Raw genomic sequence first — 25,285 nt, 5'->3', positions numbered from 1 at the left:
AGACACGACTGAGGCGACTTAGCAGCAGTAGCAGCAGCAGTGCTACTCCACACAACTCCATGTCTGTCCAGCCTCTCGCTGCACACCCCAATACCGGTTGACTGTGCAGCTGACAGCCTAAGCCCCGACTTACCAGGGAGCTCTCAGGCAGCAGTGCCTGCATTGAAAAACCCAATCTTTTCTCCTCTATGCCTCCTTTACTCAGAACACTCACACTTCTGACACCAGATGTGTGTGGGATTTTTCCCACACCAAGTGATTCTCCGTGACACTAGCTGAGTGTCCTACAATTTAACGGAATCCTGACACTACCACATGGAGATCGCACCAGATCCCACGGGGTTAAGGGCTCAATCCCACAAGGCTGCCCCCCCCTTCAGATGCCAACTGCAAGTAGTATGTCCCCTTGTTACTCACAGCTTCAACTTGGCTCCACATTGGAGGGTCCCAAGACCACCTCCCTGCTTGGCTTCCATTATTTGCTAGAGTGGCTCACAGAATTCAGGGAAATACTTAGAGTCACATGTGTACTAAGCTTCCCCAGGTGGCTCAGACGGTAAAGAATCCGCCTGCAATGCGGGAGATCTGGGTTCGAACCCTGGGTTCAAAGATCCCCTGGAGAAGGGCATGGCAACCCACTCCAGTATTCTTGCCTGCAGAATCCCCACGGACAGAGGAGCCTGGCGGGCTACAGTCCACAGAGTCTCAAAGAGTTGGACATGACTGAGCGACTAAGCACAGCACAGCACACGTGTGCTAAAGGATATGATGAAGGACACAGATGAAAAGGTACATAAGGGGAGGTCTGGGAGGGTCTTGAGCACAGGAGCTTCGATTCCTGTGGAGTTGGAATGTGTCCTCCTCCTAGTACATGGGTGTATTCACCAACCCAAAAGCTCTCCAAAACCCCATAATTCTAGGATTTTTAGAGAGGTTTCCTCACATAGGCGTGATCAATCTCCATTTGCAGTCCCTCTCCCCTCCCTGGAAGATGGGGGTGGTGGTGGTGGTAGGGGCTGGAAGTTCCTAGTTTCTAATCATGGCTTGGTCTTTCTAGTGACCACCCGTATCCAAGAGCAATCCAGGTGCCCAGCCAGAGTCATCTCATTAGAACAAAAGACACCCCGTCACCCAGGACATTCCAAGAGATTTAGGAGCTCAGTGTCAGGAACTGGGAGCAGATCTATCAATCTATCTCTTTATCTATATATGGATATAAATAGATATATGGATTTATGTCTACCATCTTGCAATGCCCAATTTTCCCCTTATCATTCCCCTGGATCTGCTTCCTAGGGAACCCCATGGGGAGGAGTGTGATGGGCAGGGAAGGATTTAGCTATTTCTGGGTTCCTTGGCTCAACTATCTTCAAACCATCTGTCAGCGGCAGTTCAGGCAGCTATAATAAATTACCATAGATTGGGCGGCTTATACAACAATTTATTTCTCATGGTTTTGGAGGCTGAGACATCCAAGACCAAGGTGCTAGAAGATCTAATGAGAGCACTCTTCCTGGTTTGCAGATCAACATCTTGTATCCTCAGAGAGGGCCAGCTGTTTCATCTGTTTTCCTAGACACTACTCCTACCATGAGGGCTCCGACCTCATGGCCTAATTAACCTTCCAAAGGTCCCATCTCCCAATTCCATTACGTTAGAACATCAACATAGGAATGTGGGGGGGGGGTGGACATAAACATTCAGTCCACAGCATGAAAATGCCACCTCCTAGACCTCGTAAGTTCTTCCCAGGTGGCTCAGTGGTGAAGAACTTGCTGGCCAAGCAGGAGACGCAAGTTTGATCCCTGGGTTGGGAAGGTCCCCTAGAGGAGGAAATGGCAACCTACTCCAGTACTCTTGCCTGGGAAATCTCATGGACAGAGGAACCCAGTGGGCTACAGTCCACAGGGTTGCAAGAGTCAGACATGACTTAGTGACTCCACAGCAGCAGCGGACCTCAACAAAGCCTCCCAATCTTTCACAACGTAGTATGCCAGGCGGTCACCTGCAATAACTAGAGTTGTCCCACAGGAAGAAACCTGTAGGCCATCTTAATACCAGGACATAACTAGAAAGCATAGTTTTAAAATAGGTCTACATTTAACTTGGGTAGTGTGTATGTGTATGTGCACACACACGTGTGATCTTTCTTATATAAGCCAATTTTGGAGAACCAATTGTTGCAACTCTGGCATGAACGGTGTCAGGACACGGCCCATGTAGCTGAGGGCATGGTCGGGCAAGATGGTTCCCTGGCAGAAGGAACTGCTCTGGGTCAAAGCAGAACCCTCTGCTGATTCCTAAGTGGCTTCCTTTCTGAGCTGAGTTTATGCAGAGAATCCAGATTCCCCACTACATACGGGGCTCAACCAAGGGTCTCCTTTCACTGTTTCTAGGCCTGGAGCTACTCTCAGCTGGCTCCGGGTGAGGCTCTTAAAGCATTTTTTTTGTTGTAAGACTAGATGATGAGTCTGTATCCTTGTTTAACTCATTAAAAAGCCTCGATGTGGCCTCCAAGCAAATCACTTGACCTTTCCTGAGCTTCACTTTCCTCATCTATAAAATGGGGATAAAACTGACCCACTTTTGTTACAGGACTGTGAGGATTAAAGAAGATATTGTATGTTGCATGCTATTCATATGTAAGGTGATATTTAAGGCTTCAACTACAAAATCTGTTTTTAGGACATTAAAAGATCTCCCTTCAAGGAGAATTTACAAACCCTGATTTGTGAAACTGAACACCTGGAAAAAGAATTTCCTAAAAGTTCCTCTCAAATAACTATAGGATGGGACCCTGACATCACATATATTTTAGGAAAATGTCCAACACGTATGTCTAGGATTTGCATAAAGCTTTATTGCCCTAAACTCAACCCTTATATCTCTGTTCATGTAATGAGGGTGAGTGAAACTGTTCTAACAAGTAGTCCTGAATAGGACGTGACTCAGCTACAGTAAAAGCTTATTTCTTATTCCTCTAACAGACCAGGCCAAAGTCTAGGTTGGTGGGCAGTTTTCTGGACAGCAATTAGGGGATCCAGGCTCCTTCCCCATGTCTTTGCCACCACCCATGGCTGGGCTGTCACCAGCATCGAAGTACCAGAAGAGCCAGGAGACCCTCACACAGGGGTTCCCCACTGCAGCTCACATTGTCCTGCAGAGACTCTAACACGAGGGCACGCCTGAGGGCAAGGGAGGCTGGGAAGTGTAGTCCAGGGGTGTGCTCAAAGGGAGGAGTGGGTTTTAGTGGACAGTTAGTGGTCTCCGCTGGTCTGTAGACAAGAAAATAGTCTCAACATGATTAACTGATTTGCCAGAATTGGTCAGGTCATCCCAGTGACAAAGCCAGGACTGCAGCCCAGAGCTTCTGACAGTCATGTTTGATGTCTTAAAAAGCACAGCCCCACTTTGAGTCACCATCACCTCACCTAAACTCTTCTCACTTGTCTCCTAGCTTCCCAGTTTCTCCCCTGTAGTCTGTTCTCTACCCTGCAAATAGGCAGATATTATTAACATCCAAGCCAGATCATTGTGACAACGATAGAAATTCAAAAATGGGGAAGAAAATCACCCTGGCCCCTCTGCCCTAATACACCCGCCCCTCCCCCATGCCATCATCCAGCCCTGGGTGTGCAGGTTCAAAGGGAAACTGGCCCAGTGATGGGCAGAGCCTGCACTTGAACCAGGACTGCCTCCACATCGTGGTCCCCAGAGCAAGAAATGACAGAGGCTACTTTCCAGGTCACACTTTTATTTTTACAGAAGTAGCAGCCACACAGCCACAGGGACATGAAGTGTTCCAGACAGTAGGCACAGCACCTGCAGCTGCAAGAGCCTGCTGGGGGGACCCATGCCTTTCTCTGTGGTCCCCATGATTTAAGAAAAATATCACACAGCATACACGGCCACCCCCTTCCCCACACCCTCCCTTCCTGTAACAGCTAATTATGCATCCTTCCAGCCAAAGAAACTGGCTAGAGTCCGGATCTTACAGAAAACCGTCATGCAGCCAAGAAACTCGGGGTTCTGGAAGGGAGAGGCCTCTTCTTATACTTTTCACATGTGCTCCCTGCACCCCGCCATGTGCCAAGTTTAATTCCACCTGAAACCACCACCTGGCTGGATAGTGACAAGACTGGCTGCAAGAAAGAGCTGGCAACTCAGCTCGACATGCTTGGAAGACTGCCCCTTTCTAGGCAAGATATCACTGAAGCAAAACATGACCCTGAGGCTGGTGTGACCCCAAGACCCTCCCTCCCAGCCCCAGGTTCCGGGCAAGGTCTGTGAAGGGCAGGATTTTGGTTTGTAGGACTGAGGACAAGAGGCTGCTGGCATTTCTGGCCACACTCCCAGGGGCCCAGGGACAGAGGCCCCACTGGTGAAAGGATGGGGCCTTATCTTGCTTGGGTTAACCCTTCCTCTACAGCAAGTAGGATCATCAGTTTACCGCTGAGCAAGAAGCCCACAGGCCCCACTGGGAGAGCTAGTGCCAGAGTTCACATGCTTTGCATACAAGCGAGAAAATGAGGTTTCTGATTTTATGCCCCCTCCAGAGGCCAAATGGGTAAGAGTGGTTCCTCTGCCTTCTGAGTGCCCCGAGTGCGCCTGGCAGTCCCAGGACCACATCAAGACACCAGTGTGCCAAACCCGGGGTGGGTGGAGTGAGCCTCGGCGCCAAAGTGTGACTCTGGGAGGCTTCTGGCAACCAGTTGACACTTCCTTGCAGGCCACAGGTGTGCCTTTCTGAAAAAGATGAGAGCTGGCCTTGGGCTGAAGGAAGGATCTTAAATGGCAGACAACCCCCATCTGGATCATTTACTTTTCCCTCTGACTTTCCACGCAGACGAGGCTTTATCGTGGGGTTCGCAATCACGGTGTTTAAGACAGCTGTGCACTTCTAAAGCAGAAGAGCCTCGGGTGGTCTTGTGTACATGGATGTGACAGATGAGGAAACTGCAGCTCAGAGGGACAAATGACTTGCCCATGGAGGCAGAGCTTGTGAAGAATACAGCCAGGACTGAAACCCAGGCCTCCCAGCTCCCAGCCAGTGCTCTCCTCTATTCCAGAACATCACTGCCTGGCCCAGCTCACTTAATTCCGTTACGTAATTCCCTCAGAGTCTGGGTTTTCAGCTGAGGCTGGATAGTTCTTAAGATGGAGCTGCATAAACAACCAAGCTTTAATAGGTGGGCAGGGGCCTGGGAAGGTTTCCTTCCCTCTGGAACAGACACGAAGCTAACTTTTCTCTGAGCTTAGGATTTGTAAGGCACTAAAATTAACTACAGCTGGGGGTGGGGAGAGGAAGGGAAAAAAAAGAAAAAAAAGGAGGGGATGAGTGGTTGTAGAAATCAAGTTGATGCTGTTTTCTTTCAGCGCCACAGTGAGGATCCCCACGAGACCTAAGGATGACAGGCTGCATTTTCCTGCTTGGTGTGGTCCCACCCGCCCCACTCCCAGACCCACTGCAGAGCGGAGGACACGCCCCAGCAGGTTGAAGCAGGTTCTGCGGATAAGCAGCACGGAGGGTGGAAAGGCAAGAATGAGCCCAGGTCCTGTGGATTCAATTCAGAGCCAAAACCACTCACCCCACCTGCCCCAGGCCCAGACAGGATTCCACCCTGAAGTGTCTTCTACAAGCACACGGTCCTCTCTGAGTGGACTTGGGCAATGGTTGCGGTGGGCCTGCAACCCTGAGCATGAAGGAAGAAGGAGCAGGGCATCCCCAAGGAAGACAGAGGGAACTTTGGAATCAGACCTGGCTTTGGCACAGCACGTCTTGGGCCTGCCCACCCCCTCTGTTGCCCTCCCAAGAGCCCAGCGATGGAAAGGAACTTTCCTTCCTTCTCTCCGAGGGGCAACTCTTCTGGCTGACAAGTGATGGCAGCGCAACTCCAGGGCACCCCTTTCCACCAAACCTGAGCCCAGGTAACCTGATGTGGCGCCTTCCCGGACTCAACCACTGAATCCAAAGCACTTTAGTCTGAGGTCATGCTGAGCAGGAATCTGTGCTAATAGTATTTGTCAATTCTTCAGCACGTCCACTGCAATGGGTGCTTGACTTAGATGCCACAGCAGGCAGGGAGCATTACCCACCCCTGCTTTCGACAGATGAGGAGCCGGGCTCAGAGGGGCTCAGTGATTCGCCTGGAGTCACACAGCTAATGAGTGGCTGAACTGGGAACTGGATTCAGGTTTGTCTGACTCCAAATCCCACATCCTTTCCACTCCACCTAGCCGCCCCTGGAAGCTGGGAGCAAGCCGTCAAGGCCATGTGGGTAGGGGGTGTTTCTGGAGGGGTTTCTTTCTCAAAGTGTGGATCTGGCAGAGCAGCCAAGCTTGAGTGAAGGGTAGATGCCTTCTGGCCCTGGGGACAGGGTCCCCCCTCGCGTCTGCTTCCTCCTGGGCGGGCTCCGGCTCAGTGCCTGGCAGCCTTGCAGATCTTGTCGTAGACCTCAGGGAAGGCGTCCTGGCAGCCTAGCTGCTTCCGCAGCCTGTGGTACAGGGAGCCATCGAACATCTCCCAGAACTCCTCCCGGTCCATGTAGCAGTCAGCATACAGCATCTGGAACCTGCAGTGCAGACACAGGGGTGAGGGCTCAGGGGTGGGGCACAGAGGCCCCGGGAGGGGAAAGGGGTGCAGAGAACTCGTTACCCCTAATGCACTGCCTGCTTTGCAGGGCAGGACGAGCTTTTGGGGAATTTCTGTTTGACACCCCCACCCCCCGCCCCCACAACGAGCTAGTGGTTGAAGCTGGGGCATGAATTTTAACCCCATTTTGCAGACGGGGAGTCTGGGCTCAGGGCGTTAAGTGGTAGTGGAGGAAGAGTAAGAAGGATGCAGTGTGCCACATGTCCGCTACCCTGATGCATTTGCCAGGCCGCTTTCTTTCCCTTTTTTGACATTCAATAAGCTGCACGTGATGAAAGCGTACAGCTTGAAGCTACAAGGATATATTGTATAACACGGGGAACAGACCCACTATTTTATAATAACTATAAACAGGGCATGTGTTCATGCTAAGTTGCTTCAGTCCTGTCTAACTCTTTGGGACCCTATGGACTGTAGCCCTCCAGGCTCCTCTCTCCATGAGATTCTCCAGGCAAGAATACTGGAATGGGTTGCCATGCCCACTCCAGGGGATCTTTCCAACCCAGGGATCCAACTTGTGGTTCTTATGACTCCTACATTAGCAGGCAGGTTCTTTACCAGTAGGGCCACCTGGGAAGCCCATAAATAAATAGAGCATGACCTTTAAAAATTGTGAATCACTATATTGTATACCTGTGACATACAATACTGTACATCATCTAAACTTCAACAAAATAAATATATAAAATAAGAAAATTTTTTTAATATATTAAAAAATAAAACTGCAGCTTGACAAGTTTGATGTATGGCTATAACCTTGAAATAGTCACCTCAGTCCAGACAATGGCCATAGCCATACTCACAGCCCAAATACCCCAGTGCCATCCATCACCCTCCACAATCCCAGGCAGACCTGCCTTCTGTCACCATGGGTTCAACTGCGTTTTCCAGAATTTTATATAAATAGAATATATATATATATAAATAGAACCATACAGTACTCTTTTTTCCTGGCTTCTTTCAGTCAGCATAATTATTTTGAGATTCGCCTACAGTCTGTTTTAGGACATTTTTGGTCTCCAACCTGGAGCGGGAGCCCCTGGGTATGTCTAAAGCACCCCCATGGCCCGCCCTGCAGTGGGGAGTGGGGTAACTCCTGGGTTTCTGGCTCTAGCAGCTGGGGTACTGTTGGGATGCTCAGTGGAGGGGCGGGGGATGCAGGTACAAGGGAAGGCTAACAACGCCTGTAATTCCACCTCCTTAGACTGTCCCAACTCCCTTCCTGAACCTGAGGGGTCGTTCAGCACCCAAGGGTCTGGCCATGGAGCTGGTGTCTTGGCCTTCCCCGCACCCTCCCAGGGCATTGTCCACACTCCGGGCACTTGCTCACCCGTGCACACTTCGGACAAACTTCTCCAACTGCCTCATGCAGGACCGGGCTTCAAAATGCTTCACACGTGGCTCCCCGTAGGCACCGATGTCGACGTAGAGCTCGGCCTCGTCCCCCTTGGGGTGCACCAGGCCCGGCTGGCTGGGCAGGATGAAGGGGCACAGCCAGATGGGGTAGACCTGGGGGCCGGAGGGGCGGGTCAGGGCTTTTCCCTCCACAGGGGAAGGCCAGAGGAGGGCTGCCGGGCCCCGCCGCCGCCCCGCGCCCGGCCGCGCCCCGCCGGCTCACGTGGATGTCGTTGTGGAAGGTGTGCAGGGCCTGCGGCAGGCACTTCATGGGCACCAGCATGTCCTGCACCACGTGGTGCTGCTCATACAGCTTGCGCAGCGTCTCGCCCTGGGTCAGCTTCAGCAGGGAGATCTTGGGAGGCACCATCCAACCAAAGAGGTAGCGGAAGATGGGGTTGTTGCCGAAGGGGATGATGTCCTGAAAGACGAGGGTTGGGGATGGAGAGGAGTCCAGCAGGGCCCAGTGTCCCCATGGGCCAGGACCTTCCTGGGGCCTTCATGGAAGTACGACGGGTCCACTCCTATCTGCAGGGGCATGGTGGTACCCAGGGTTTACCCAGCTGGTTCTGGGTTTGATTCCCAGCTCTGGCATTTACGAGTTGTGATATCCGTGGGCTGGCATCAAAGGGAGACAACTCGGGAGGATCACGCAGCCGCAGACCTCCCTGTGGCTTGGCTAAGGTCTGTGCTGTGACTGTATCACACCTCAACTTGTCTCTCTGCCCAGCCCTACTTGCACTTTCTCTCGCAGTTAGGGATCACCAGAGCTCCCCCAAATAAACTCCCTGTGTGCACATCTTGGTAGTAAAACACCATCCTTTCAGACTCTTCCTTTAACTTCAGGCAGTAAAAGCTAGTGTTTAGCAGCAAAAAAATATAAGACACACCTCATTTTGAAACCTCGCTCTCTGGTTTCAAAATCTGTCCAGGAGTTTTCTGCCACTCCCTTCTTCAAGAGGTGGAGCTTATCTCCCCCCCACCCTGGGTGACTGGAGACTCCACTCTAACAAGAGAACACGGAGGGAGTCGCAAGATGATAAGACTGGGTCATGGAAGGCTCTGAGGACCCCTCCGTGGTCTCTCTGGATCACCTGCTCTGGAGGAAGTCTGCTGCCCTGTGGTGAGGCACTTGAACAGCCTAGCTGGCAATGAACAGACGCTTCTCATTGACAGCCACCTTAGGGGTCCTTCCAGAAAGCAGATTCTCACCTTCCTAAAGACTCTAGCACACCAGCCTGACCGACACCTTGACTGCAACCCTGAGCCAGAATGACCCACATCATTGCTCTCCAATCTCTGACCCTTGAAACTGTGTGATAACAGATGGCAGCTGCTTTCATCTTCAGAATGTGGGGTGAATTCATCAAGCAGCAATAGATAACCTTTACTATTATACTCTATCCCTTACTGAGTTGTGTCAATTTGGACAACCTAAACCAGCTTCTTCATCTGTAGAAGGGAAATAACACCAGGATATACCTTTCCAGGGTTGCCAGCAAGATGGAGAGAGTGGTATAAAGTGTTTGACATAAGAACTAACACATAAGGAGGGATTAATGTTAACTACTGTGATTCTCATTCTGACGTGCTCTCATGTACTTTGCTGGCTCCTCTTGCCTTTCCTGTCTCTTAAATACCCTGCTCACACCTCCCACAACCTTAACATTGCTTTTGGCAGGGGTAAAGGAGGAGTTGGGAGTTTTCTGCTTTTGGCAAAACTTTCCACCAAATGCTCTGGGCCTGGACACTCCTTGAAGCAGGACTAATAGGGATGGAGGAAGCCCAGGGCTCCACAGGCCTTGAGGAACCAACCCTCTGCTGCCCGCTCCTGCACCCCTCACCACTGTCCCCTCATGTTCTGCCCAGAGACCTTGCCCATGATTAGAACTGACCCGACACCACCAGACGTAATTCTTTCATGCCTGACTTTCCTGTTTCGCTTAGCCGCTGTGGACTTCCCGGTACCTCTTACTAGCATCCCTGCTGTGCTGCAGCCACGCAGTATCTTTTCATCTGATCCCACCAGCCGCTGTTCCCCATCTCCCAAGCCCTCTCCTGTGCTCTGTCATGGTCTGACAGCAGCACACCCGCTCCATCCTCAAGTTATTCTCTCGGCCATCTACTTGTCTCCTTGCTCTTTGCTGATACCAGGCTGGCCCTGGCTGTAGCCCTCTGATGTGGTATCATTTTCTCTCCATGACCGTCTGGGGTAGATGGAGGTGAGGTGGGCTCCTCTTGGTCCCTCATTACTGCTTCCAGGTCTCTGTCCCTCCTTTCCCCGGAAATCCTCGGCAACATTCCCCACCACCTCCACCCCCATCATCCCTCAAATGCCCAGATCACTGCCACTTTCTCCAATACTGATGCTATCACTGATATGGTTAGCACCTGCCTCCTCTGATAATCCTCCTGTTTGTCCTCCAGCCATCTTCCCTTTCACCTGGCCTCTGCACTGACTTTCACATCACGCTCCTGAGTGGAGGATGACGAACTAGAGCATGCCAGGATCGGTCCTGCAAGTGGATCCAGCCCACTGGCTATACCGGGCCCCTGCCTGTGTTTATATATAGTTTCACTGGAGCACAGCCACACATATTTGTTCAAGCGCTGCCCAGGGCTGCTCTTGTGCTACAAGGGCAGGGCTGAGCGGCTGTGACAGGAAGTATGATCTTCAGAGCCTAAAGCCTTTGCTATTTGGCCCTTTAAGGAAGTTTGCTGACCTCTTGATGTTATATTCACTACCTCTGTTGACTTGGGGGGAAAGAAAAAAAAACCACCAGAGCTATGAGTTGAGTTTATTCAGTAGCTCACCGAGATTGCAGCCCAGAAGACCCACTCTCAGAGAGTGCTGAGAAACTGTTGTGAAGAGGTAAAGGTGAGGTCAGTATGTACGTGATTTTGGCGAAGGATACATGTCATCCAGGGCTTCTCCGGTGGCTCAGTGGTAAAGAATCTGCCTTTCAATGCAGGAAACACAGGTTTGATCCCTGGGTCAGGAAGATACCCTGGAGAAGGGAATGGCTATCCACTCCAGTGTTCTTGCCTGCGAAATCTCAAGGACAGAAAGAGCCTGGTGGGCTACACTCCATGGGGTCACAAAGAGTCAGACATGACTTAGCGACTAAACAACAACTGTCATCAAGCACATCTCTTGGTTCAAAGTTGTTTCTAGTTACAAGGAACAGACATCTTATTAATGGTTTTATTGCTTACTAGGTACGTGAAGATGCAAGAGTTTTGGGTCATAAAATTTTTTCCTCAAAATATCTTCTAACTATGTGAAGGTCTGTTCTGGTAGTTTGCCCAGAGCACAGACAGCCTCATTCTTGATCTTTACCCTGAATTCCTTTCAGGGTGTGTTGAAGGTCAGTGACTGCAGGGGCTAAGGACTTCATTCCTGCAGAACTGGATGCTGGGGGAAAACACCATAGTTTCAATTTCAAGCATTGGTCCTCTGGCCACCACTACCTTTCCCTTCCTGCTGCTTATTGCCCTCCAGTGCTCTGACGTCAACTCTTCACCCCAAGGGGCACCCAGGCCAGCACGTAAGTCCCGTCAGCCCCGCATATCCTCACCACCCCCTCCCCCAAGCTGGCTCCGAATTCATCACGATCCCGTCCCAGCTTCTCCAACTCTGCCTCACTTGTCTTACTCATCTGCAAAATCTCAACAGTGGTTAAATCTAACTTTCTCCTTATTCTCTGTCCCATCCACACAGCTGAATGTGTGAAAACCCACAGCCACCAGGGCCGGTCTCTGTAAATGCACGCTCAGGAATCTTTGGCAGGCCCACTGTTGCCTGGCAACCCTATGACATTTTCCTAGTCAACTCATTCCCATTCTCCAAGGGACAAGTTCCCAACTCCTCTCTTCTCAGTCCTTCAACAACCCCTCGCCCCCTCATCTTGGCTGAAATCCTTGCTTCCTATTTCACTGAGTCAACTGGAAGAGAACACCCACCCCCCACAGCAACTGTTCCATTAACTGTCCAGGGGGTGACCCTCCAGGCTCTAGTGGGCACCCCTCCACCTGAGCGCAGGATCTGCCCGTGCTCAAGGCTCCGTCTGCAAGCACACCCTCTTTCCTGCACCGCCAGCACATCAACATGAGGTCATTTCTACCTTCTGTTGTCTCCTCTCGATCCCACAACCCCCTCCGGCTACCACCCTATTTCCCTGCTTCCCCTGATACTAATCCTTCTTAGATCTCTGTTTTCACTGTCCCCACTTCCTTGTCTCCGTTCTCTCTTTACTTCACATCAGGCTTTCAGCCCCAGGACTCACGGTCATCAATGACCAGAGGTCAGTTCTTCATTCTCATTTCACTCAGGGACATTTGACACAGTTGTTCATCTTCCTTCTTGTCACACTGTCCAGGTTGCCAGTTATCCTGGGTTTCTCCTTCCTTCCAACTGATGGCGCCTTCTCCTCTCCTGGCTGGTTTTTCCTCCCCTGACCTATAGGGCTTGGCTCTGGGACTTCTCTTCTCTAACTTCCGTCACTTGTTTAGTCCCATGACTTTAACATCTCTCTGCTGATGCTACCTATCCACAGTGGTATGTGATCCTTCAACCTTTGAAGATCTGACATGTGTGCCAACTGCCCACTTGACATCCCACCTGGATGTCTGAGAAGCATCTCATGCTGACATGTCCCAGACCAAACTTCTAATTTTCCTTCCCAGGCCCCTCCCCATTGCCCATGGCAGTCAATGGCACCTCAGGTCACCCAGTTGCTTGGGTCCCTAACCTTGGAGTCACACTCTGTTGGAAATCCTGTTGGTTGGTTCAATCTTTGCAGTACCTCCCAGATCTGAGACTCCTTTCCTCCTCCACTGCTACCACTCCAGACAACAGAATCCTTCCTTCTTCTTCTCTTTCACTCTAGTCACCCTACCCCAGCCACTCTCCGTCCAGCTGTCAAAACTATCATTTTAAAACAAAAATCAGGTCATGTCATTTTTCTGTACAAAGTCCTCCACGGGCCTTCTCATCACACAAAGCAAAATAGAAAGTCCTCCCCTGAACTACAAGGACCCACATGATCTAGGCTCCAGCTGCTATTTGACCTCACTCTCCACCACGGGTTTAGCTAAAGGGCCTTCTTGCTGTTTTTTAAAAACATGCAGGCTTGCTGTGACAACTTGCATCCTGCTGTGATGCAAAAAAAATGGAGTTGGACCCCCATGTCTCACCAAATATACAAAACTTGAAATGGATCAAGAACCTAAATATAAGAGCTAAAACTATAAAGCTTTTAGAAGATAACAGAGGAATTAATCTTCATGATTAATGCTGAATCTCCACTGGATTTAGCAATGGATTCTTACAGATATGACACTTAAAAGCATGAGTAACACAAGAAAAACTAAACTGGACATCATCAAAACCAAAAACTTCTGTAAATCAAAAGACATTATCAACACAGTGAAAGACCACCTACAGAATGGGAGGAAATATTTGCAAATCATGTATTTGATAAAGGTCTAATATCCAGAATATATACAGAACTCTTAAAACAACAAAGATCAACAATGTAATTAAAACTGGGCAAAGGATCTGAATAGATAGTTCTTCAAAAAATATACAAATGGCCAACAGGCCCATGGAAGGATATTCAACATCATCAGTCACTTGGAAAATGCAAACCAAAATTACAGCAGGATTCTACTTCTCACGCGCTAGGATGGCTACAGCAAAACACCATAAAACAACAAGCGCTGGTGAGAACGCAGAGATATTGGAACCTTTGCATGCTGCTGTTGGGAATGTAAAATGGCTCACCACCGTGAAAACGTCTGGTAGTTCCCTAGTAAGTTAGACACAGAATTATCACACAGATCCAGCAGTTCCACTCCTAGGCATAGACTGCCCTCAAACCAAAAACTAGTATCCAAATAAATTTGTGTACATGAATGTTTATAGCAGTGCTATTCACAAAGCCAACAGGCGGAAACAACTCAAATGTCCACCAGTAGACGAGTGGAAAAACAAACTGTGGTTCATCCATACAATGGGGTATTTTTCAGCCACACAAAGGAATGATGTACTGGTACATGCTACAGCGTGGATAAACCTTGAAAACAGCCTTAGTGAACAAAACCAGACACAAAAGGCCATGTGTGGCAAGATTCCATTTATATAAAATGTCTAGAATAGGTAAACCCACAGACCACTGGTTGCCAGAGTCTGGGGAAAGCGAATGGGGAGTAACTGCTTAATGGGTACAGGGCTTCCTTTCAGGGCAATGAACGTATTTTGAAACTAGATAGAGGCAGTAGACACACAATATCATGCATGTACCAAATATACTGAATTGCATACTTTAAAATGGTTAAGTTTATGTTTTCACTTCAATTAAAAAAAAGGAAAACAGCAACCCAGCCAGCCCACTGAGGAGCCGTGCTCTGGAGCACTCTCTCAAGTTCTGCCTGCTGTGTCTTCCCCACGCTGGTCTCTGCTCAGAAGGCAGCTCCCGAGAGGCCTTTCCTCACTCCCTATTTAAAATGTCACTGCTCCCCATCTCTCATGGCACAGTAGCAAATTCTCACCCACAAGTCAAGGACATGCCTGACAGCTACCCCCAGCCCTAGGCAGGACCAATCGCTTCCTGCGGCCCTTCTCAGGGCCGGAGGCTGGCCGCTTGGCCAGGCTACAGTGTCTCAAGAATGGGACAGGTCTGAGTTCCTCAGAGCACCCAGCCAGAGGACCCACTTTCCGGCTGGTACTCGGGGAAACTCTGCTGCTTTAAGGGAAGCTGGCTGTTTCTGTTTCCACAGAAGGAAACACTGTTCTGCTGCTGGGTGAGAGGCTGCGCCAGTTCCTGAGGACAAAGTCCCTCTTTTCCCCCAGCCTGGCCGGGAGGAGCCAGGACTACCGGGAAATCCGAGCCTCACCTGGAGCTCCCAGAAGATGCTGCGCGTGTGGCGGTGGTAGTAGTGTCTCAAGGGGATGTACTCCAGGCCCTCTCGGTTTGTCTTCAGGTAGTTCTCCACGTGCTTGAAGAACCACGGCTTGTAGTAGTTGCCAATGCTATTCAGCTGAAATGGCAGAGGGCACTGTTGTCAGGCTGCAGAAAAGCCCCAAAGGCCACTAGGGTGTAACAGAGATACCCGGGTTCTGTTCAGCACTCCTGGCCTCCCCAGAGCTCTTTCATGTCTGTTCATCACCTTGGAGGCTCTTAAAAGCTGGATGAGGTTAAGCATGGCAGGCTTTCTCTAGCGGAGAGCAAAAGCTCATGGAGGTTAAGTGGTGAGCCCAGGGCCCAACGATGAGCTCCTGACACTCGAGAGCTCAGCCTGCTCCCTCTGGAGAGGGGACCATCAGGGAGGGTAAGGCAGCAACAGAAGCAAGAAAGTAAGCAAGGCCAGGGTCACTGGAGCTGGAAGTGAGAGAACTGAAAAGCTGACGTTTACTGGGGTCGGCCACTGTGCCGTGGTCCACAGGCACGTTCCTCCCTGCTTCCCTCCCAGGAGGCCGGTGTTGGCACAAACACTGAGTGGGGGTCACCGGTTCCACTGGGTCTCCCGGCTGACAGTGCTAGCTGACCAAAATGCTTCCCCTGCTGCCCTGGACCAAGCTCCACATCCTCTGGCCAAGGCACTGCTGCCACAGACACCCAACAGCAGAGGGAGAAGCTCACTGTAAAGCTATGGATCTCCTGGTACTGAGCCCCGCGGTCTCCAAGCCTCAATCTTATGTTTAGCTGGTGTCTTCTTCAGTCCTAAATGGTTCAGAACTTTACCTACTGTGTGCCCTGGGGTGACTTAGCTTCTCTGGGCCTTAGCTTATTCACCCATGAAAGGGACTGTGGGTCGATGCTTTCAGAGAGAGAGAGAGGCAGGACAGCCGCCCAGAAAGGCCACAGGTTGGGTGGCTGAGGCCTGGCCCTCGCCTAGGAGCCCACTAGCTATGTGACACTGAGCTTGTTTCTTCACATGTTAAATGGCACTAAAAATAGATACTTTGTGGGAGATCTTTGTGCCTGTTCCAAATTACATGCATACACACTGCAGACGCTTGGGCCCATTCTCTGGGGGTGGGAGAGGCACCCAAGTTTTATGGGGCAGGTGAGATAACAGCCAGCTGGGGCTCAGCAAATGGACAGGAGGAAGCAGAGAGTGGAGGCCACATAGGAGAGGGGACCACTGGATAGGGTAAGACAGGAACAGAAGCAAGAAGTAAGCAAGGCCAGGATTGCTGGAGAAAGAGCCTAGCATGGGCTAAATGCCCATGAGGGAGGCAGCCCCAGCACCCAATGTGTTCATTTTTTACCCCCTCCATGACCTTGTAGACATGCATTATCTCCTCCACAACCTCCCACAAAAGAGGTGTCCTTGTCTCACTAACCAGGAGAAAGAATCATCAAGGTTAAAGAGACTACCCGAGGCCACAAGGCAGGCGAGAGGCAAGGCAAAGACTCAAGCACATCCCCTGTTGCAAAAGAGTGCCAGGGCTGGATGGCAGAGAACCTTGAATGCGAGGTTCTGGAAAGCGGGCATTATTAAGGAAAAAAACAGAAAAACAACTATGAGTTTTTTTTTTTTCTGATTCTAAAAGCAACACACGCTCCTGGTGAAAGCCTTAGACACGGCAGAAATATGTAACCTGAAAGAGAGACACCCCTATAGCCTCACCCTTCAGAGGGAACTACTGAAAGCTAATATGTGTTCATTAGGTTTTATTTTCACACACACACATGGGTTTATAGAAATGGGATTACCCTGTTCCTGCTGTTTGCCAATTTGCTTTTTCCACTTTTAATGCACTAGGCTGATCCTGGCAGGTTACTTAAACTCTCCAAGCCTCATTTTCACTACAGGCAAAATGGTTGGAAAGACTTAAACAGATAATATAGAAAGTGCCAAGCACAGTGACTGCCCACAGTAGGGGCACAGTATTCAGTTCCCACCCCCTCTCAATGCCCTCAGCTCCTTGCCAGTTCCTTCCACCCCAGAGCCAGGCAACCTGTGCCCTCCATCTCTGGCAGCCAACACTTGTAGCCCACCTAGGTGTCACCCTGTGTGCAGGTCCACTCAGCTGAGAGGCCACTCTGCAGGGAGTAAACAGGGCCACAAAGTACAGGCTTTGAGCCTGGGCTCAAATGGGCTAAAGAGCCTATTGGTTCAAGTCAGTTAGAGCACGGAAGTCGCCATAGGCTGGCCTCCACCTGTGCAGGCAAAGAGGAGTCAGACCCAACAGGAACACAGCCATCTGACCTAACCCCAGGTGGGCCTGGCCACATACAAGGCAGTGGCACCAGCTGTGTGACGAAGCCAACACTCAGCAGATACCTAGACACAGGTGCTCCTGGTGCTCAGGACCCATCAGGAACTATTTGTGCCAGGGAAGCCCGGGATGGTGCCTGTCTCGCAGGGCACATGGCAGCCCACTGGCAGCCGAGAGACCACACGAGTTCCAGTACCAGCCCGTGCACTCAGATAACAAGCTGCTTCCTATCTCTGGGCCTCCCCTGTAAAATGGGTGTGGGCCGCCTCCTTGTAGGGTCCACGGGGTGGACGGGCCACATTCTTACAGGGTGGGCAGTGCCTGGCACGCAGGGACAAATTCCAGAGCAGCCTGCCGAACAGGCATGTTGGGGAGATGAGCTCCTCAGATGACACATGCACATGTCTCTGGCATCCACCATTCTCCCCCGGCCCAGTTCCCATGTGGAATCAGGGTCTTGTTCATGGGAACACTTTACAAAGGTCTGTGGCCTTAGGCCCAGGTCCTCTGCCACTGATACCGGGGCAAGCCTCTGGAGAAAACCCTGGTCTTCTTGGGGAAGAAGGGAACTGGTCAGTGTTCAAACATTTTCAAAGCTATGCAACCCCCTGAACACAATCTCAACTTTAGGTGGCATCTAATACATCAAAGAGATGACTTTTGGTGGGGAGGTGGGATGTGATTCCCCTTGGTCCCTGCCCTCAGCTTATCACCACTGGTAGTCTCCAGGGGAGTGCCTCAGACAAAAGTGAAAACCTCTGGGTGAGACCTCCTTACCAGGTGACTAGGTTCAGATTCAGAGTGACACACTGCCTGGGCTTTGGCCCAACCTGGGCTCCCGCAGTTATGGCCCAGGGGCACCAAAGCGTTTGCGCTTGGTGTCTGAAGTCCTGTTCCTGCTCCAGGATCCTCATCCTCCAGTGCTCACTAGTGTCTCACTAGTGGGAATAGTGCTTGATCAAAGTTTGCAGATGATGATAAATGCTAGAAGCAGGCATGAGGGTAACAACCAACCAACCAGGAGTCAGAGACCCAGATTTAAATCTGCCCCAGGTCTGCTGTGTGTCCTCAGAGAAGCCTCTTTCCCTCTCTGGACCTCCATTCCTTATCTGGAGAGTGAATTGTACCCGATGATTTTTGAGTCCCTTTAGATTTTAAAATGTTTTAAGTATATAGGGACAGATAAGAGCCTTAAGATGGCCTATCGTTTGATGTACTAATTCTACTTTAAGACATTACTCAAATTACAGACAAAAGATGTTCACTGCTATGTTAATTAAAATAATGAAAAACTGGATGCAACTTTAATTTCCAACTGTGGGGCAGTGGTTTAGTAGATGACAGAGCATTTGCTCACTGCAATGTTTCTGCAGTCATTAAATATGAAGGCAATGTAACTGACGTGCAGAAATGCTTATCACACTAAACCAGAAAACTAAAAATTTTATACCAGTGAGCACAGCTGAAGACAAACCGAAACACTGCAAAGAGATGGTAATGTTGAAAGTACCCGAGAACTGCAAGATAAAACGAGCTACTATTTTTAACCTTATCAGATTGGCAAAAATGAAAGAGTGATGCTATCCAGCACTGGCAAGAACGTGGAAGAAAGGTATTCTCACACACCACTGCATTGCTGGAAGTGGACAGAAACACCTGTTTTCGTGGAGGGCCATTGGTCGTATTTATCAACACTCAATGTGTTCAGACCCCTGGGTCAGAAATTCCTTTTCTTGGACTCACTCCTACAGAAATGCATGTACAAGAGGCCAAGGATAGATGCAAGAGAATCTTCAATGTAATCTTATTTGTAAGAGCAAAACATTTTAAGCAAAATAAATACTCATTGGGAAGCAATGAGTTAGGTCAATTATTTGCAGGCAACAATGGAAATCATAAAACAAAACGAGAGTGTGTGTTTGCATACACACACATGCACATATACAGGCCTCAAAGAGTGCAGTGTTAACAAGGGGTTACTCTGGGTGCATGCTTGGGTAAAGACATGCACTTTAAATTTTTCTTTATATATTTCAACACTGTTACATGACTTTGTAAAGGCTTTAAAAAAAATCTATATGTTGAAAAGAGAGGAAATAAACCTGTCAAACAGTTAGCAAGAGCTGGCTTGGGTCATGTTTATACGTGGAGCCTTTCTTTTTACTTCTATATACTTTCCAAGCCTCTCATCAGACACAAATACTTTCTCAATGGACAAAGAATGATTATTAAAAAATACACAGCAGGGACTTCCCTGGTGGTCTGGTGGTTAAGACTCTGCCCTTCTACTTCAGGGGGTGCGGGTTCAATCCCTGGTCAGGGAATTAAGATCCTGCATGCTGTGTGGTGTGGCCAAAAATAAAAAATAAAACTTAAAAGAAAAATTACACAGTGTCAATCTGGATTCTGAAGTATCAGATCAATTACCCTGTCATCTTGTGGAAGTTAACATGGCCTCTTGGAACCTCAGTTGCCTCATCTATAAAACAGGGTTATTGCGAGGATCAAAGATTATGCCTGTCCCTGGCAGCTGGTAGGGACAGAGGAAGCGGATGCTTTGGTCACTGCCTAAGATGGCCAACTACTGATGCTGCTGTCTGAACCCCAGGTGGTTCTGACCCAGGTGGGCTGACCCAGCTCGCAGCCTTGAAAAGGGTGGCTGCCAGGGTCAGGGTGGGGATCCGGCTCCCTGCCCAGCCTGCCCCGGCCGTCCTCCTTCTGCCCTACCTTGCTGGGCTCTGCCTCGTCCGTCATGACCCCCGTCATGATAACGGCCTCCTCCAGGGAGTAGAGCAGCCCTTCCACGAAGTGGTTCTCCGGCCGCTGGGACTCATAGGTGAACTTGTCACAGATGGCCTCCAGGCCACGCACCGGCTCAAACCGCAGCTTGATGTACTTCTGGGCCGGGATGATGCGGATCTCAGCAGCCACCAGGAAGCCCAGAGTCCCGCAGGACCAGGGCACAGCGTAGAACAGGTCTGAGTTTTCCTTCTGCGAAGCGGAGTGGACACACGCTGAACATCTGACCCCTGGACCCTGTACTACAGCGTGTCGTCAGCAGCGGGGTGCAGAGAACCCAGGGCCTGGGCTAAATTCCTGTCTTGGCACTACCTGTGTCAAGGACAGGGAAGTAATTCACCAACGTCTGCCTCCTCTCTGCTGGTAAACAGGTTAGAAGGCGGGGCCCAGGCGAGGGTTCAGGGAAACTCGCTGAACTGGTGTGAATCCTCAAAGAGGTCTACCTTGTTCAGACCAGAGCTCTCAAGCCTGGAGTCCTGCCCTGGTCTCTGTGAGGTCAACAGAGTGACTCTCGGAAGCATCTACTTCTAAGGGATCACACTGTTCCTCCCATCCCAGGGGCCCCCACATATGCTCGGAGAGATCTGAGAGGATTTAAAGGTTCGATCCTGTCCTGCTCCTTAACAGTTTGCATCCTACTTTGGGCAGTAGAATTGCCTCTTTTCTCCAAAGCAGTCCCTCTTATTTTCGATACAACTCACCTCGGCATGGAGTGTTGATGCTTGGGCCTGACTTCAAGACAGTATGGTGACATGGATAAAGGCATTGACACGGGAGCCCAACAAGCAGGGTCTGGATCCCAGCCACGTGGGGTTTACTGGGTTTGTGATTTGGGGAAAGTTTATTAACCTCTTTGTGCTTTGGTTTCCTATCTGTAGAATGTGGCTAATGATAGCTGTTGGTGTTGTTTAGTCACTAAATCGTGTCTGACTCTTTTGCAACCCCATTGACTATAGTCCACCAGGTTCTTCTGTTCACGGCAAGAATACTGGAATAGGTTGCCATTTCCTTCTCCTGGGATCTTCCCGATCCAGGAACAGAACCTGTGTTTCCTGCATTGGCAGGAGGATTCTTTACCACTGAGCCACCAGACAAGCCCAGCTAATAACAGTACCCACCTCATAAGATTGCTTAACAACTGCATGGTTTAATATACATAAAGCGTTTATAACAGTATCTGAGCACACCTCAGGGGCTATAGAAATCTGTTATTATCACGAACACAGACCTAGACTGGACAGGTGTACTTTAAACGAAGCACCCCCAGTGGGGCCACCTCCCAGGGGTCCTTAATGCCCAGGGCAGGCTGGTGGGGACGTCCCCCACCTCTGAACTCACCGGTGTGCATCGTACAAAGCTGCCATCGGCCAAGACCAGCTCATAGGCAGCGCAGATGTGCTGGAACAAGCCATACTTGTGGGACGAAGACTCGATGCCTGTGCCCATGATCAGTCCTCCTGCAGAGACACGTGTGTTAGCCAGGCAGAGCTGGGAGGGGTTGGGGGAGAGCTAGGACACCTCACTGGAGCCCAGGACACTCACAGCATGAGGGAGGCACAACGGGGCTGGCAGATCTTAGGGGAGATGTCCCATCTCTGTGGATGTGGAGAGCAGGAGAGAGGAGGAAGGGCTGAGATGTGAGCGTGAGGGCTTGCTTAGAGGTGAGGGGTGGGTGGGAGACACACCACCACCTCTGACCAGACCCAACTTAAGGCACATTCATTTCAACAGGAACCTTGATGAAAGGGGGGTTGGGTGGGTGGGGGAAACTCTTGCAAACAGCTAAAGGACCTGAAGGGGTTTCTTTGGAGAAGAAACGGCTCTGGGACCTGGAATCCTATAGAAGGAGAGACTAGACTTGCTCTGTGTGTTCCACAGGGCAGAACTGGAACAATGGGTGCACGTTATAGGGAAGCAGGTTTGAACCAGAGATTGAAAAGTGCTGTCTGATAATAACATAAGGGGTTCAGACACATACTGGCAGGCAGTGTGCACCCGGACTTTGGAGCTGGGTGAGATGAGACAGGGTGACTTCCATCACAGATAGGATGGAAGGTGGGCCGAGGTCCCTCAGCTCTGATGCTAGGGCTGTCTGAGGGCTTACCCACTGTGAGGTCATCCAGCTCGGGCAACACAGGCAGAGTCCAGCCAATGGAGGTCAGCAGGGCGGTCACCTGACCCATGGTCACCAAGGGCTCCACTCGGACAATCTATTGACACAGAAGCGAGACCCTGGTTCACAAGGAAGCTGTCAGGCTGAATGAGGGATTCTGCCTGCAGAAGTTGTTGTCCCAGATCTTCCCAAACAATCAACACGGGGATCCCTGTATGGCCTCTACAGCCTCTTTCTAGAGCATTCCACAACCTCTAACTTCATTGAATGGGGTCTCTGGCACTGGGTTTGCTAGGGTTTAATTTTTATACTTTTATATTTATTTATAATTTAATCTTTATACTTAATATTTCGTTTATTTTTCTTCTAGAAGAAGAAATACTCATTTATTTGGAAGAAACAGCATACACAAAGAAGATAAAAATCATTAATCCTAGTTCTTTCAAGTAGCAATTTTAATACTGACTATATCTCCTTTCAATATTTTTCCATGCATATCTATATTGCTATTTTGTTTTAAAACAGCACATACACAAACACACTTCTAACATAGACTTTTTTGCCTTTTCCTAAAAAAATTAATTCTATACTGTGACATCATTCCTTGTCATTAAATGCTCCTGGAAAACACAATTTTTGTTCAAAGGACAGTACAATATTAATTCAGTATCTGGCATCACTGGTTTAGTTGGCTCTGTTCATGTTAGACCTGGTATTTCTACTGATACAGTATTCCTATAATTTTTTACACTGTTCAGTTTGATACAACCTTTGAGGCAGATCCATCTCTTCTGACCCTAAACATGGTCTTAAAGTAAGCTGCCTGAGGAAAGTGAAAAGTGAAAGTGAAGTCACTCAGCTGTGTTCGACTCTTTGTGACCTCATGGCCTATAGCCTACCAGGCTTCTCCGTCCACGGGATTTTCCAGGCAAGAGTACTGGAGTGGGTTGCTACTTCCTTCTCTAGGGGATCTTCCTGACCCAGGGATCGAACCCAGGTCTCCTGCATTATAGGCAGACGCTTTACCGTCTGAACCACCAGGGAAGTCAAGCTGCTTGAGGAAACTGATCACAAAGATTGCAGTAGGGGAATTCTGAAGTGTATCCACATTCCATTGGAGATCAAAGAAGCCCAACTAAAAGAATTGTGGACTGACTGACATGAAAACTGTGGGTTGAACAAAAATTATTTTTGAAAAGTATATCTTGAAGATTATGACTCAGACACTGGAAGAACCAAGGTGATTGGCAATAGAAAAAATCAGACCATGTGAAATTCCTTAAAAATTTGTTGACTTATATAATTTTGCCTGTGTCACCATAAAAACAAACAGACTTTTACACTTAAAAAAAAAAAAACAACAAAAAAACCAGACACATGAATATGTCATCAGGTGGTCTTCCGCTTCCTGTCAAGATGGAGCAAAAAGAACTAGTTTAACCCTACTGCCTGGAAAAAAAAAAGGACAAAATAAATAAAATAGGAGCTTTCAACATAGTGAACATCAGGCAATGAAATGAATGATCTCTATGAGACAGAAAATAAACAGGGTGAGTTCTGTGGCTGCCCCAGCTAGCCACAGGAGTTAGGCAGTACAGGGATGGGGAGTCCTGTGGACTCTGAGTTGAGGGCCCGGTAAGACCCAGGTGCGTAGAGTCTGCAGGACAGAGTGCTGGGGAGGACAGAACTGCAGAGAGAAAACTCTGAAGTACTGCCAAAGTGCCCACTGAGCATCCAGCTGAGAACTGATGGGTACCCAGGAGGAAAGAACCCAAGGCTGGGGCCAGGGGAAGAGCCTGGAAGGTAACAGAGCCGGGGCTCTGTTACACACAGGGCAGGAAATGCTATTCGTTCCCACAGCCAGACTGGAGAGCTTTATGACTCTTAGGGCAATGGGTAGAGTATTTCTAAGGGTCTTGCCTCAGCAGCAGGGAATCATTGCCCCTAGATTACACACTGCTTCAACCCCACCTGAAAACTCAATACCCAACTAGGTCAAACTCTTTCCCAGTAACTTGGCTATATCTCAGAGCAAAACTCGGGAAGATTTACAGGGGTACAGAAACATCCAGCACCCAACAAGGTAAAATCCATGATGTCTAGAATCCAATCAAAGTTCACTAGCCATGCAGAGAGGCAGGAAAATTCGACCCACCCTGAGGGGAATAATCAATCTGTCTTGATAAAACAGACCCCGAATTGATAGATATTAGAATCAGCAAAATAAGGGCATTAAAATAATTATGACTATAATCCTTATGTTCAAAAAGTTAAGTAGAGACATTTAAAAGGCAGTAAAAAATCCAAATCAAACTTCTAGAAATGAAAACCACAATGTCGGAGATGAAAAATACACTGGTTAGGACCGATGGCAAATTAAGACACTGCAGAAGAAGAGCAGTGAATTTAAATACACAGCAATAGAAACTGTCCAAAATGAAAATATATAGTGGGGGAAAAAAAAACTTTTATGAACAGCGTATCAGTGAGCTAAGCTATGAAACAACTTCAACTGGCCCAACTTATGTGTAATAGCAGTCCTCAAAGGAGAGAGGAAGAGAAAGAAAAACTACTTAAAGAAATAATGACCCTTGAATTTTCAAATATGATGAAAAATTATATGGCTCCCAAGCACAAGAATTATGAAGAAAACTATACCATGACACATCATAATAATTGCTTAAAACTAGTTACAAAGAGAAAATCTTAAAAGCAGTCAAAGGAAAAAGCTATGTTACATACAAAGCATGAGAGATTTCTTATTAGAAACAATGCAAGTAAGAAGAAGCTGGAGCATCTTCAAAGTACTGAAGGAAAAAGACCCGTCAACCTGGAATTCCATACCCACTGAAAATATCTTTCAGAAATGAAGACAACCTCATAGCCATTAGGATGGCTATTATTAAATACAAAACAAAAACAGAAAATTACAAGTGCTGGTAAGGATTTAGAAAAATTAAAACCCTTGTGCACTCTTGGTAGGGATGTTAAATGGTGCAAGCACTATGGAAAACAGTACAGCCATTCCTTAAAAAATTAAAAATAGAACTGCCAAGTGAGCCAGCAATTCCACTTCTGGGTATATACCCAAAATAAC

General features: G+C 49.0%; 1 protein-coding gene and 1 non-coding gene across 3 annotated transcripts in view; one reads left to right on the top strand and one right to left on the bottom strand.

The window, feature by feature from the left end:
• Nucleotides 1-3,737: 3,737 nt before the first annotated feature.
• Nucleotides 3,738-25,285, bottom strand: part of DHCR24 (24-dehydrocholesterol reductase) — a 37,286-nt gene continuing 15,738 nt past the window's right edge. For both annotated transcript variants that reach the window (XM_043876675.1, XM_043876674.1), the window contains exons 3-9: nucleotides 22,180-22,285; nucleotides 21,414-21,532; nucleotides 20,004-20,267; nucleotides 14,945-15,088; nucleotides 8,271-8,468; nucleotides 7,983-8,161; nucleotides 3,738-6,572 (exon numbers count right to left, since the gene is read on the bottom strand). In XM_043876675.1, coding sequence (XP_043732610.1) covers nucleotides 6,419-6,572; nucleotides 7,983-8,161; nucleotides 8,271-8,468; nucleotides 14,945-15,088; nucleotides 20,004-20,267; nucleotides 21,414-21,532; nucleotides 22,180-22,285 — 1,164 coding nt within the window. In that variant the 3' untranslated portion in view covers nucleotides 3,738-6,418. The remainder of the gene's footprint in view (nucleotides 6,573-7,982; nucleotides 8,162-8,270; nucleotides 8,469-14,944; nucleotides 15,089-20,003; nucleotides 20,268-21,413; nucleotides 21,533-22,179; nucleotides 22,286-25,285) is intronic.
• LOC122678545 lies at nucleotides 22,774-22,920 on the top strand. The gene has a single exon (XR_006336203.1). It is a non-coding gene; the product is annotated as a small nucleolar RNA SNORA8 (small nucleolar RNA).

This window comes from Cervus elaphus, chromosome 20 (genome assembly GCF_910594005.1).
Source record: "Cervus elaphus chromosome 20, mCerEla1.1, whole genome shotgun sequence".
In the NCBI taxonomy this organism is placed as follows: domain Eukaryota; kingdom Metazoa; phylum Chordata; class Mammalia; order Artiodactyla; family Cervidae; genus Cervus; species Cervus elaphus.
The sequence above is the reverse complement of the archived record's forward strand: the minus strand, read 5'-3'. Positions and strand labels throughout refer to the sequence as shown.